Source organism: Clupea harengus, chromosome 15 (genome assembly GCF_900700415.2).
Source record: "Clupea harengus chromosome 15, Ch_v2.0.2, whole genome shotgun sequence".
Classification (NCBI taxonomy): domain Eukaryota; kingdom Metazoa; phylum Chordata; class Actinopteri; order Clupeiformes; family Clupeidae; genus Clupea; species Clupea harengus.
In genome coordinates this window covers 23070258-23085623 of record NC_045166.1, presented here as the reverse complement: position 1 = coordinate 23085623, position 15366 = coordinate 23070258, and the positions used below count along the sequence as shown (strand labels likewise).

The 15366-nt window shown below is 39.9% G+C and overlaps 1 protein-coding gene across 22 annotated transcripts in view; it reads left to right on the top strand.

The window, feature by feature from the left end:
* Positions 1–15366, top strand: part of trdn (triadin) — a 68173-nt gene that overhangs the window by 25186 nt on the left and 27621 nt on the right. For 14 of the 22 annotated variants that reach the window (XM_031582232.2, XM_031582233.2, XM_031582253.2 and 11 more), the window contains 7 exons: positions 838–930; positions 6161–6292; positions 8727–8768; positions 9847–9891; positions 10624–10665; positions 10842–10883; positions 14505–14531. In XM_031582232.2, coding sequence (XP_031438092.1) covers positions 838–930; positions 6161–6292; positions 8727–8768; positions 9847–9891; positions 10624–10665; positions 10842–10883; positions 14505–14531 — 423 coding nt within the window. The remainder of the gene's footprint in view (positions 1–837; positions 931–6160; positions 6293–8726; positions 8769–9846; positions 9892–10623; positions 10666–10841; positions 10884–14504; positions 14532–15366) is intronic. The other 8 variants (XM_031582236.2, XM_031582234.2, XM_031582244.2 and 5 more) reach the window with 8 other exon arrangements.

Below are 15366 nucleotides of genomic sequence, written 5' to 3'. Positions count from 1 at the left end.
TGCTTTGCTTTTGTAGTTGTATAGGAAGTAAGAATGGTGGTAGCATTAGTCTAAATAGCAACTGTAGTGTTAGAATTGTACTGGCTGGAATGAAAAGCACACATTTATATGCCTGGTTATAAATGAGTATCCTCAGAAGCTCTATTGCTAGTGATATAGTATAAGTAGTTGTAAAAGTGGTTGTGGTTGTAGTTAATAGTAAGAACTGGCACCTCTCACTCATATAGTGGAACGCTATAATGTTGCTTAATACATGCTTTTAGTCTGATGCTCTGAATGTCTGTGAAGGTCTACAAAGTGGTACTGTTATAGTGTATGATGCAATTGTCATACACAGCTCCCTGGTACACAGTTGGAGAGAGAGAGAGAGAGAGAGAGAGAGAGAGAGAGAGAGTTAGAGAGAGAAAAGAGAGAAAAGAGGAGGAAAGAGAGAGTCTCAAAGGTATGCTCTTCTTTCTTCCAAAGTATAACTGACATGTAGTCCTGGGGCAAAAGAGCACGATGCCATTTACTTTAAGACAAGACACAGACAAGAGTGAACTAATAAAGTATTTTTGTCAGTGAACTGAATTAAACAAGGTATGCTTCATGACTAATGCTACCAAAGGCACTGGGCATAACTCGGTCACACAAATGTGACCCGTCTGAATAAAAAAAGAGACCCAATCCACCAGACTTCTGGACTGATGCAAGTTCTTGTAACCTGGGTTAAAATATCTGAGGTAGAAACTTAATGATGGCAAATGCATATAGCCCTTCAATAGGAGTAAAAGGCCACAAAGTAGGATACTTGATTCACCCATCACCCATGTAATAGGCTTTTATTGGTGTCCACAGAGATTCAACTACTGAAAGATGCACTCAAGGAGAAAGAAAGGGAAAGAGACGAAAAAGAGAAAGAGGAGAAAAAGCCTGAGCCAGAGCCCAAAGGTAAGACATGAAGCCAAAGACAAAATGTTTGTGGGCGTGTGTGTGCGTGTGTGCGTGTGTGCGTGCGCGTGCGTGTGCGTGCGTGTGCGTGCGTGTGCGTGTGCGTTTGTGCGTGTGTGTGTGTGTATGTCTACATAACCTGCAGAGTAATGAAACAGCAACAAAACTATTGACAAAAACATAGACACAAACTCTTCCTGCCATCCCTGGAGATGGTGCAACAGTATAAGCGCTCAAGTCAGGACCGTATATCAGCATCAAACAGTCAAACACAGCAGGGCCATGCAGTGCAGTTTGATACTCTTTACTATTCACAGCTGGTATCAGAGGCGATGCTGGAGCCATGGCCAAGTTGATTTCCATAATATTCTGCAGAATAAGGCATGGAGGACCAGCTGGGGATAGATTCAGGGGAACAATTCAAGGTGTTGATTTAGAAACAGACTTATTATTACCCATTTAAGGCCCAAGAGCCTTCGAGCACATCTTAAATAAGGGGAAGGAATACAACCATTATCTACCTATTAGAAAACTGCTCACATATATTTAGCAATATAAGAACTTAAATAGTGAAATGGAGAAATGGTGGTACAAAACAGGTGAATTCTACCTCGTACACTGACTAATAAACCCGTAGGCAACATGCCTACAGTATGATAGTAATAGTATCTCTTAACGGTACTGACTAATGACTCTTTAAATAATGTGGCTGCTGCCAGGGTGGCTGCTATTCGAGATCATAGGAGGAGCTGAAAAGGTAACCAGGGACTGGGTGGAGAGAGGGAGTGGGAGTGGGAGAGAAAGATAGAGAGAAAGAGACCGAGGCTCTTACTTTGATCTGCCTGCGTTCTTAGCATCGTTGGCTTTCCTGTTTGTAGGCTTCCATGATTGTGATGTCTGTCTGGGTGGTTAGGCAAGTAAGCTACAGTGCTGTTCACCCCACTACAGTGTTGTCTTCAGCAGTCACCTACCTCCGAAAACTGCCCAGAGATCCTAAAGCTGCTGTCTTAACCGGAGCTCTGCTACCTGTGTTGAGCTAACAGCCAGGGCTACCCATTCGAGCCAAACCAACTTTCACAGAAAGACAAATGGGGAAACGCATGCTCTCCAAAACAGCACAATTTCATGAACACGTCTTTACAACACACTGTCCTCCGTGGTAATTGTCAAAACAGCTTAATTTAGCATCACAAGTTATTCATTTTTATTTGATTTCCCATTTTTTTTCTCCTCGCGAGCAGAGGAATAAACAGCCTTTCTGACTGTGACTTGCTGAATACTCTTCGACTGCTGCCTGCTGTAATTACAGAAGACACCAGGGGAAAAAGAAAGGCTTTTTTTATGCTGATGTGTGATGATCAAAGGGACGTTTTTTTTTCTCCTGTTCTCTCCCATCGCTGTATGTGTCATCTGCATGCTACTGGGAACTTAAGCTCATATTTTAGACACGCCATCAAAAAAATTAAAAGAGACATCAACATGAGGTTAATGGATAATATAGTATGCTTGATACTCAAAGCTGGGGGAAAGCACACTCAGTGACTTAACCAAATGTGAATTACAGGCACAGAACCACTATGTAACCAGCCTCTGCTCATTATCACAGTGGGAAAATTGAGTTGTGTTTGGATGCTATTTTCTGAATTTTAAATGTCACTGAGCCATAAAAAGATGTACCCATTCAACACAAACTAAGTCAACTGGGGAGCCTAGGAAAGATACTTTTCGAGTCTTAGTATACAGTTGATGATAAGACACACCTAGAAGTATGTGTTGAGAGTAAAGAATGTGGTTTTCTGAGGTTTTGGCATTTCTGATGTGGACTACCCAGTGTAACATTCAGCTCACACTGAGTAAAAGGCAATTGGACCTGATCTACAAAATAATTGAGTATGTGCTCACATTCTGTATGTTTGTGTGTGTGTGTGTGTGTGTGTGTGTGTGTGTGTGTGTGAGTGTGTGTGTGTGTGTGTGTGTGTGTGTGTGTGTGTGTGTGTGTGTGTGTGTGTGTGTGTGTATGAGACAGAAACAGACAGAGAGCAAGAGAGAGCAGAGAGAAATCCTCCGCTAATCATATCTAAGACCCACCTCAGTGTAATGGAGATGGTGCAACACACGGAAATTGTATTTCTCTGTAGGGAGCCTCTAGTTCCAAAGAAGGCCACTGAGTGGTCCATCGCCTCACCGAAACTCAGTTCTCAAAGTGCTTCTGAGACCATCTGTCAGGAGATGAGGGAGACAGGCTCTGCGGTCCTGGTGTCCTCACAGAATACGGGCTCAGACCCACACTCAGGTCTGCAGAGAGATCTGTCTGTAAGAGAAACACTGAGAGATGCTTGTAGGCTGAAAGCTGTTTTGGAGGAGAGCATGAGGGTTGCTTGGGATAGACTGTGGTTGCCATAGAGGAGGTCAGACTGAAGATTCAGATGACTCTGAGTTACTTTCAGTTCATAGCAACAGTCATAGTAATGGCTACTTTTTACAGTCATTGAATTAATTGAATGAACTGAATACATTTTATGGCTAGTCTAAAATATAATAAAATGTTAGTTTGAACTTTCGTCTGAAAGGGTCTAAAACTTTCTGTATGCACAAAATCTGTTGGAAAAAAAAGTGTTTGTCATTTGTATTTTTGTAATTCAATGGAGGGAGGGTGATTCATTCTTTAGCATGACTCCTCTCCTCTCCTCTCCTCTCCTCTCCTCTCCTCTCTCCTCTCTCTCTCTCTCTCTCTCTCTCTCTCTTCCAGTGTGTTTGAGTAAATGTGTGATTAGCCACTCATCCATGATTCAACCCACACTAGACCAAGCCATAGATGACTCATTGCCCATTACTGCCAACAAATATTCAGATAAACAGGGACAAAACGCAAAGTGCATTACCCTCAGTTACCCCGGGGTATCTCCACCCATAACCAACCCCTTAAACATCCTAACTATCCCACAATACTTATGGTATCTATGTACAATTTCACAAAAATCGAATTCATTTCATTCTTAGTCTGAGGAAATATTCATGTCAGTGAGAGTAAATTGCAATAACGTACGCAATTGGTTGCTTTTTTTCTCAGTAAAATGTCACGATGGGCATCATCAGATTTTTTTCTGGGATGAGCCATCATGTATATATATATATATATAGGTACAGTATTTGCAGTATGGGTGTTATGTACCTCACACGGGTCTTAAAGGCAATAGGATTCAACTTGCTTTTACTTGAACTGGGTCCCTGGCACTGTTGAAGTCTGTGAAATATATGCATCCAAAAATCAAGTCTCTTTTTCATGAAAATCCTGCTGACTCTTAGCAGGTCTAAGACAGTGCACAAAGCCCAAATAGTCTGAGACAGTATTAAAAACTATTTTTTCATATACTTAGCAATACTACTGACTGCCCTCCCAAAAACTGACAGGCAGAAACGGCACGCCGGCGGAGTTATCTGCGGCTAGCGGAGATTCACAGTGAAAGCCCACAAAGCTGCCCTTGATTGCTCCCCTACAAGGGGTTTTTGCCCCAACTTCCACCCAGGGATTTGTGATCACGTGACACCACTAAAACCGGCCCACCCACCCCACCCACCCCACCCCTTCCACCCACCCATGATATTAAAAATAAAAAAGAAGAATGAAAAAGGGGGAGGAAAAGTGTAGTGGCAGCAACTTCGTGATGAGTCAGGGAGGTGGAAAGAAAGTAAGAAAAACGTCCTCTTCTGAAGAGTGATTTGGACTTTGGTGAGTGGTGCTTTGCAGGTTTTGGAGGTAGTAAGGGGTGGGGATGAGCCAGGGTGGGGTTAGAAAACTACCTCACGCCTTCTTGTGAAGATAAAGTGATGAGGTGTGTGGGCTGCTGACTGCAAGCTTTGATTTCTCACTGCAGGCAGGAGGGAAAAAAGCCACAAATTAAAATCTTCTCCCGACGCCAGAATAAGGCATGTCTGGCCCTGGCTGAGAATATATGTATATATATATATATATATATATATATATACTGTATATCAGGGTTGTTTTTCAGAAAAGTTAGCCTTTAAAGAGGATAAAGTCATTTGAAAGCCTGCTTAGTGGGAGAGGCTTTAATAGCAAAGTGACAGGATGACGAAATCCTGATGTTTCCTTTGTTTTTTCTTTCCTCTTTTTTGCATTTTTTGGTCACGATAAACCCCTTGTCTGTTCCTCTTTCCTCCTTACCTAGTCAGCTAATCAGTCACCTCATTTGTATTCGTTAATTATAATGTGGGCAGTGGGGTCCATTACAAGAGTTTGAATTTTGAGATTTGTATTTGGGCACCATCTCCAGCATATAGTCATATGTCATTATCACTCTCCAGTCAGTATAACTTCAAACTTGTGCTCCTCTATGACATGGGCTTAACTGTACTTTGGAGAGAAGGGATGGTGGCGTGACAAATCTTGGGGAATGAGGATGGGCTTGGTTGAGTTGGCGGTGCTCTTGTTCCTCTTGCAGGATGGCATCTGTGAAGAGAGCAGATGGCTTTGGAGAAACACTGTACTGTGCGTCCTGCGTCATCATCGTCATCATCGTCATCATCGCCCCCTCCCATGCCCCTTACTCGGTGGCTTGTTGCCATGGCGGACTCAATCCCAGAGTCCCTCTGCCTCGGGGAGAGCTCGTGCCATAGCCTTCCACGCAAAGCGTCCGGTGAAATGACTGTACATGGCTGTGTGTCAGTTTAACATAATACATTTGTCAACCTTGATATGTTCCCTGAGCCACATCTTTATCTTTAAACATTATTATTTGCTGTAGATGTCAAACAAGCATACAATACCTCCTACTCTTAAAGGGCTATGCCTTAATTAGTCATTTCACCCTATTGATTAGCCATAGACCTTCAGGCTCATTTGTTCCCTTAACAAGTGTATCAGTACTGGTTCCTCATGAACTGCTAACAGCAGCCAACTCTGATTTGAGAACCGGTTTGTTTTGTTAAGAGAAAAGTTCCCTGTTGTGCTGAGCCACCAACGCTTCTCCTCTGTCTCGCCTCAGTTGGTCAAGAAACCAACTGATCAGTCCACAGGTCTCTCCTGGTCTTCCCTGCTGAGACCTGACCTCGCAGGGTGGACAAAGAAGCAGCCACACAAATGGCCCCAAGAAACAGCCTTCAAAAACAAACAAAAATATCCTGAATGTAGTGTATAAACCAAACAAAGTATTTGCAGTATTTTCATTTTTTCTGACCGTATTTGCTAACGTTGTGCTCTTGCATCTCACAGAGAAGCCTGCACCAAAGCCTGTGAAGATAGTCAAAGAAGAACCAAAAGAGCCTGAAGTTCCTGTGAAGATAGTCAAAGAAGAACCAAAAGAGCCTGAAGTTCCTGTGAAGAAATCGAAGGCAGAGAAAGCAGGTACAGGGCTTAATTTTGTGGTTTTTGTTTTTCAACATCAAGTGTTACCGTTGTGTTCTGAATGACAACTCCATAAATAACTCAAAACGCAGCCAGAGGTATCTGCAAGAGTTTTCTCTGCAATCATCCTCAATGGTAATAAGGCAGACACACGACACACCAGCGACAGAGGGATTTTTTTAGCACGCTTTAAAGTGGCAACATCCAATTTGTACTTTTGGCACACATTTGACTCAACTAGTTTTGTTGCTGGTCTTCTTTGAGATTCTACGAGCAAGACACCATTTCAGCGGTTGTAGTGAAATGTGTATGTAGGTGGAGGGATAGTACAAACTGCCTAGTACTACCAGAGCAGGGGCATCCCTCTCTACCTTCAAGAAGCTTTTGAAGACCCAACTCTTCAAAGAGCACCTCCCTTCCTAACTGGCACTTTGACTAGCGCTTAACTTGCACTTCAGCAAATTACATTCCTGCACTTATTTTTTTCCTTTCTAGGTCGTTTTTCGAATTCTTATGTAAAGTAGTATTTATTGTTACACCATGTTCTTTATTGCTCTTAGCTTGACTGTTCTCTCCATTGTACGTCGCTTTGGACAAAAGCGTCTGCTAAATGACTAAATGTAAATGTAAATGTAAAAGATAGGATTTGTTCAAATTCTGAAAGAAAAAAAAGATTGGTGAGTTTTACACAAGCAACTGAGTGAAGAGAGGCTTTTCATTTGACACAATCTCTTCAACTGATGAAAGCTATGACATCACTCATACCCTTTCTAATGAAACCAACGTGGTGGTACTTTGCAATTTAAGACTAAGGTTATTCAGAAAACTCATAGTAAACCCTCTGAACAATCCGGATTCAGAAGAATTTCTAGGTTTTATCTTCCATAGCTATTTTGTTGACTTTTTTAATACCCCTCTAAATTCAAAAAGTCATCTGAAAGAAAGTCAGGTCCACTTTAATGGACAAAGTTTAGGTGATGACTAAAATTGAGATAATAGCACTGTTAGAGGGGATGGTGTTCCTCTGTACTCTAGGCTTTTCAGGCTTTTACTGAAGGTCTCTATACTCCTCCATCTATAGTTGAGGAGTGGACAAAAATGGGAGACACGACAAGTTACCTCTAGAGTGAATCTGTCCATTTCCTTTCTTTCCCTTTAGATATTTGATCAGGATGACACAGTAATCCCTCTTGTTTATCTAAAGATAATTTGGTTTATCTAAAGATAATGCGTGAAGTGCGTTTTCTATAAACCATTAGATTCTATAATAGATTCTACAATATTAGTGTTATTTTGGTACATTCAACTGCATTTGAAAGGCGGAAGAACTGTATCGGTGGATTCATTTCGAACTTCCCCACATTGTCTCTGTAAATTGTCAATGTGTGGTCTTTTTTTTTATTAGCGTTTCAAATACATGTGCAATTATTGTTCTGACATCTATGATTGTGAACAGTTATAGAACATTATACTAGAACTCCATTATCATCCCAACGCTATTGTACTCTGATATGGCAGGAAAAGGAGCCCTAGTTTTCCCCCTTCCAGATTTTCACGGCATTGTTATATTATTTTTAGCTGGGATGGGTGGTTGTTGCTATGATCCCCATCCCCAAGAAGGGGAATTGCACAATCAGAGGGTGACATATTCATTTTGACAAATTCAAGCAATTCACATTTCTAATAAAGCTGTCATATTTGTGCACCGTGAGTTACGGCCAGCACTTTTGAAATTAATTCCGGTAATAACCACCTGATTTATGAATACCGGATGAGAAGCCTGCCAAAGCCTTTCATCCTAAGTGCACATTATTTGTTCAATAAAATGATCATTTCAATATCCTGAATTCAATCTTGCACAGACACCCACCAACATGATTAAATATAATTCAGATGCCTATAATTCAGTGTTTACCTTGATCTGCACGTGACTTTTTTTTCCCATTCTGGCATCTCAGATCACATTACCTGAAGGGTCTTTTATCAAATTATCTCGAATTGACAACAAGACAATGAAAATGAGAACCTCTCTGTGTTTATTCGATGGCGGCTGGCTGATTGACTGATGTGATAGCTAGGTAGATGGGATTCTGCGACTTTCTGGGGCGTGTGTATGTATTTATTGCTATCGATTGGCAAAAAGCATTTCTCTCCAGAGCTAAAGGTCCAGAAACCACCACCAGAGAGAGCACAAGGTGTACAACTCTGCACTGTGGCATCCATTATAATGACCCCCCCCCGACTCCCACACCTCACTTTCACCCCCACCTCCACAAACATAGAGCTATCAAGAAGTACATGACAACTTGAAGATATGGATCTGCGCGTGAGGGACCTCCATAAATCCATAGCAATCTTTTTACTGTGGAGCCACTGTGATGAATTGTAATTTGACCTGCATTTCATTTCACTTTATTTGTTTATTTCTGAACAGATAAACAGGCCAAACCTAAGGCTAAGCCTGAGGAGACTAAAGGTAGACGCTGCCGCTGAGCGCACGCATGCCGCTATATCTAAGAGCAAAGCCTGTTTAGCATATTAACCTCCACAGATGGCCATGTATACAAACCCAGCACAAATGAAAATGAGGTGAAGTCCAATTTAGAGGGGAACAAAAAAGATCATCAGAACTCACCCACGTCTCTTCCATTCTAAGAAATCAGGGGATGAGCCTGCTGGTATGACATGTGAGCATGGACATAGAGACAGATGAGTCACGCAGTGAGCAGGTGTAATTAGACAAGCTTTTACTAACGGAACGAGGGCTGCGTTTGAATGGTCTTTTTTTCTTTGGAAGGTTCCTAACTGAGTGAAATGACCCGGAAGTATGTAAGTGGCATCCATGATGAGAGCTGGTTGAATTCTCTAAATGCTAAGGAAAGGTGCTTCAGTGCTTCCTTTCTTACCTCCTTTAGCAGAGGGTTCACTGGACCATACTTTAAGGAACGGAGAAAATGTTGTCCCACAATTCTTTGCGGCAGCAACATTTAAAGATTTAGGTCAATAACATCCACCGTCGCAAAATTACCTAGCCTAGTATTAGGCTGCCTGCTTAGTGCAGTCAGATTCTCTTAGCAGTGCGGTTCTTTTCTTATTTCCTTATGAATTCTCCTTCACATCTTTCCTGGAACCTCAAGACATTTTCCATCGAGGTCAAGGAAAAGTGGTTAGGAAAAGACATAAGACGTAAGATGAGGCCTGCCCAGCAAGCTGTTTCTACTCGCCCTAGACGATGCATTATGATTTAACAGCATAAACGAAAGGGAAACAGAAGAAAATATGCTTTTGTAGATAGAGATATGCTATATTCTGGCTTGCCGCTCATGAAACTGTCTGAGCTTATGTGGCCATTTATACTTTAGGAGCTTTCTTTGTTGTTTATATTTAATCATCTTAAACAAGCACTCTGAAGGAAGCCCTTGAACGGTCTGTGTTGAACACTGTTTTAGACTCAAAGCCACCATCTTGTGGCCAGGAGTAATAGTGCAATTCACATATTTTCAGCTGCTGATAAAGTGATAAATACTGAACCGTTGCTTACTTGTACCTTACAGCTGAACCTGAGAAACCTAAGCCGGAGAAAGTGAAAAAGACACCAGGTATTTAGCTATATGTAGATTAGAATTAGATTATAGACAGTCAAATCAGTACATCAACAAGCACAGCACTGGGCTGTACATTTCAAAGTTAGATATCCAGTCACTTTCATACAGTATGTAATCTGTTTGCCAAGAGAGATGACGGTATGGAACTGTTTTGCCTTCCATATGATTCTGTCCTTTTTTACATTGAAGATAAAAGTTATATCAAGTAAGCTACGATATGAGTTTCGAATTTGTAAATAGATCATCCAGATAAGAAAAACAGATCAGCATCAAATACTGTATAGAATATAAAGTATGACCCGATAATGTATAGCCTGTATGTTATTTCAGCAATATAGACATTTACCTGTGCATGTTTTTTTTTTTGTCACTCGACATTACGGAAAAGAAAGAGGAAAAGATTAAGAAGACAAAAGATAAAGATGGTATGGAAGCTCCATATGTAGCTAGTGGACAAGTACAGATATATAATTTATCCTATTAGCATGGACAGTAAGTGTAGTGTTTGTAAATGTCCTTAGGCCAGGCCGAGGAGATAAAAGTAGCTAATGAAGGTATATTGTCTGCCCTTCTAAAAGACATTGATGGGAATGCTGTAAATGATTTCTATACTGCAGTTATATAATGGCTTTGGTGCAACTTAGAAAACACAAAATATAAACTAAAGTCTGGTAATCACTAATTAACATGAAAGATTTGACTTTGTGCATTACTATTTTATTACAGCCGAAAAGGAGGAAAATGTGAAGGAGACAGAGGATAAAAAGGGTATGATATCTCCATGTGCTTTTGCCTTCAGTTAGCAGGAGAGCTTTGCCATTTTTAATATGCAATATGCTTTGCAGTATATTGTGTACAGCCTATGTCCATTGGCTGTAAATGTCAATGGCCTTGCACTAATTAGCATCAAAGGTTTGACTTTGTGCATTATCATTTTGTTACAGCCAAAAAGGAGGAAAAGATGAAAAAGAAAGATGATAAAAAGGGTATGATATCTCCATGTGCTTTTGCCTTCAGTTAACAGGAGAGCTTTGCCATTTTCAATATGCAATATGCTTTGCAGTATATTGTGTACAGCCTATGTCCATTGGCTGTAAATGTCAATGGCCTTGCACTAATTAGCATCAAAGGTTTGACTTTGTGCATTATCGTTTTGTTACAGCCAAAAAGGAGGAAAAGATGAAAAAGACAGATGATAAAAAGGGTATGATAGTCCCATGTGCTTTTGCCTTCAGTAAGACTAGTTGAGCTTTGCAATATTATTTGTATGTGCAACAAGCTTGTATCACTATTTCCGATGTCAAATACAAATATCAGTGGCTTAGCGTGAGGAGAGAACGTAATCTATTAGATGAGATGAAGGATGATAGTTCAGCTTTAAGGTGAAGATTAACTAGAAGGAGCATGAAGCATACCCACACCTAAAGTAAAAGCTTGTTATCATTATAAACTGATCAAAAGTGAGCCACTATATTTCACACCATCAGAGCACATCCAATGCTGACTTTACTGCAGCATGCGTTCTCGGAAACACAAAGTGTAGTAAAAGTCTAGTTAGTATCACATGTTTGATTTAGTATGTTATGCTTATATTACAGCCAAAAAGAAGGAAAATGTGAAGGAGACAGACGATAAAAAGGGTATGATATCTCAATGTGCTTTTGCCTTCAGTTAGCAGGAGAGCTTTGCCATTTTTGATATGCAATATGCTTTACAGTATATTGTGTACAGCCTATGTCCATTGGCTGTAAATGTCAATGGCCTTGCATGAGCAGAGAGAAAAAAGTCAAGGAAGCCACCTTTTAGATGAGAGAAATGTCAATAGTTGAGGTAGTAGTTCAGACCCCCATGACAATACAATCTCCTCCGAAAGATGTGATTAATTAATCATTAAGTGACAGTTATTGACACAACAATTTCCTTTCAAAGACTAAGGATTTTTATAGATCATTGTAATCTTCAGAGTGCTGCTATTTTGCGTAGTTGATGAGTGACAGATTGACTTTGGTGCAAAGGAGAAAACACAAAATCTGAGATAAAGTCTGGTAATCACTAATTAGCATGAAAGGTTTGACTCTGTGCATTACTATTTTATTACAGCCGAAAAGGAGGAAAAGATGATAAAGACAGACGATAAAAAGGGTATATCTCCATGTGCTTTTGCCTTCAGTTAACAGGAGAGCTTTGCCATTTTTAATATGCAATATGCTTAGCAGTATATTGTGTACAGCCTATGTCCATTGGCTGTAAATGTCAATGGCCTTGCACTAATTAGCATCAAAGGTTTGAGTTTGTGCATTATCATTTTTGTTACAGCCAAAAAGGAGGAAAAGATGAAAAAGACAGAAGATAAAAAGGGTATGATAGTCCCATGTGCTTTTGCCTTCAGTAAGACTAGTTGAGCTTTGCCATATTATTTGTATGTGCAACAAGCTTGTATCACTATTTCCGATGTCAAATACAAATATCAGTGGCTTAGCATGAGGAGAGAACGTAATCTATTAGATGAGATGAAGGATGATAGTTCAGCTTTAAGGTGAAGATTAACTAGAAGGTGCATGAAGCATACGCACACTTAAAGTAAAAGCTTGTTATCATTATAAACTGATCAAAAGTGAGCCACTATATTTCACACCATCAGAGCACATCAAATGCTGACTTTACTGCAGCATGCGTTCTTTGAAAACACAAAGTGTGGTAAAAGTCTAGTTAGTATCACATGTTTGATTTAGTATGTTATGTTTATATTACAGCCAAAAAGAAGGAAAATGTGAAGGAGACAGACGATAAAAAGGGTATGATAGTCCCATGTGCTTTTGCCTTCAGTCAGCAGGAGAACTTTGCCATTTTTGATATGCAATATGCTTTACAGTATACTGTGTGCAGCCTATGTCCATTGGCTTTAAATGTCAATGGCCTCGCATGAGCAGAGAGAAAAAGCCAAAGAAGTCGCCTTTTAGATGAGAGAAATGTCAATAGTTGAGTTAGTAGTTCACAGTACAATCTCATCCAAAAGATGTGATTAATTAATCATTAAGTGACAAATATTGACACAACAATTTCCCTTCAAATACTAAGGATTTTTTATAGATCATTGTAAGCTTCTGAGTGTTGCTATTTTGCGTAGTTGATGAGTGACAGACTGGCTTTGGTGCAAATGAGAAAACACAAAATCTAAACTAAAGTCTGGTAATCAGTAATTAGCATCAAAGGTTTGACTTTGTGCATACTATTTTATTTCAGCCGAAAAGGAGGAAAAGATGATAAAGACAGACGATAAAATGGGTATGATATCTCCATGTGCTTTTGCCTTCAGTTAACAGGAGAGCTTTGCCATTTTCAATATGCAATATGCTTTACAGTATATTGTGTACAGCCTATGTTCATTGGCTGTAAATGTCAATGGCCTTGCACTAATTAGCATCAAATGTTTGAGTTTGTGCATTATCATTTTGTTACAGCCAAAAAGGAGGAAAAGATGAAAAAGACAGATGATAAAAAGGGTATGATAGTCCCATGTGCTTTTGCCCACAGTAAGACTAGTTGAGCTTTGCCATATTATTTGTATATGCAATATGCTTGTATCACTATTTCCGATGTCAAATACAAATATCAGTGGCTTAGAATGAGGAGAGAACGTAATCTATTAGATGAGATGAAGGATGATAGTTCAGCTTTAAGGTGAAGATTAACTAGAAGGTGCATGAAGCATACACACACTTAAAGTAAAAGCTTGTTATCATTATAAACTGATCAAAAGTGAGCCACTATATTTAACACCATCAGAGCACATCAAATGCTGACTTTGGTGCAGAATGCGTTCTTTGAAAACACAAAGTGTGGTAAAAGTCTAGTTAGTATCACATGTTTGATTTAGTATGTTATGCTTATATTACAGCCAAAAAGAAGGAAAAGATGATAAAGACAGACGATAAAAAGGGTATGATAGCTCCATTTGCTTTTGCCTTCAGTTAACAGGAGAGCTTTGCCATTTTTGATATGCAATATGCTTTGCAGTATATTGTGTACAGCCTATGTCCATTGGCTGTAAATGTCAATGGCCTTGCACTAATTAGCATCAAAGGTTTGACTTTGTGCATTATCATTTTGTTACAGCCAAAAAGGAGGAAAAGATGAAAAAGACAGAAGATAAAAAGGGTATGATAGTCCCATGTGCTTTTGCCCACAGTAAGACTAGTTGAGCTTTGCCATATACTTTTTATGTGCAATATGTTAGTATCACTATTTACCATGTCAAATGTGTCAGTGTGTCAAAGTGTCAGTGGCTTAGCGTGGGGAGAGAAAGTCATCTATTAGATGCTATTTTTCCTTTCAAATACTAAGGATTTTTTTCTGGATCATTGTAAGCTTCTGAGTGTTGCTGGTTTGTGCAGTGAATGAGTGACAGACAGACAGTGCTCATTTGCATCAAGCAATACTGCACCCTGCTGGTTAGATGTAAGTTTCAACAGTGACAGCCAGTGGATTTATATGTGTTTGTTTGCTTCAGGGTCTGTCGTCTTCTATTTGCTTTTATTATTTTCATTTTCATTTTAATTATCCTTATTATTTTGCATGTATTTAACCACAGATTGTCTTCTTCACAGCCCCCAAGGTTTCCTCTGGCAAAAAGAGTATGTGTTCTCCAGCCCTGTTTATTAATGCCCTCAAGCTTGAAATGCACTCAAGTAAAGGCTAAATGTCTGAAATTAACCAGTTTGTTGCGTGAGAACACCCCTCGCACCCCCAGCCTATCTCACTCTCTCTCTCACACACAGAATGTTCCCAAGGGGAACAGGGGCAGAAGTGTGCACACTTTGCTGTCACACCTCTGTTGCCAGATGTGTTTATCAGCTTGCAAATAATATGTATCTGTTTTGTGTCATGATATTGTGCTATTGTGGTATGGAGCCCCCCACTCAATATTCACCCACACTGAATCAAAACTCGATTTAAATTGATTTCTTGTTATAAAGAATAAGTGACTATTGCTTTTTTCCTGTTGTAACCACTGGGAGATGGGATGTATTGACCAACAATAATTCATTCTACAGGTGGTTATCACAAATAATACTTCTTTCAGTTTCCTTCCTCATCATGGCATAAAAGCAAGCTATAACTGTTAGATTATTATTATTATAGGTTGATGTGTTTTCCCCATGGAAACGCAATCACTCTGCACAAAGTCCTACACTGTCTTAAAGCACCACAGTTTCACTCTTACAGCCACATACCGCAGCCTTTGCTAAGATAACACTGGCTTCGACTTCACAGCCCTCTTAAATGCATTGCCAATGCAAATGATGGTCAATCTGACATGTCTGTTTAGACATGACTTCAGTTACATTTCTGTAAAGGGAAGCTTTGGGATTTTTCAACCTGGACCCTATTTTTAGATCTTTTTGGCTCCAGCAGTGAGTTAGAATGCTAAAACCGGAAACAGAAATATCATGGAATCTGTACAAACAG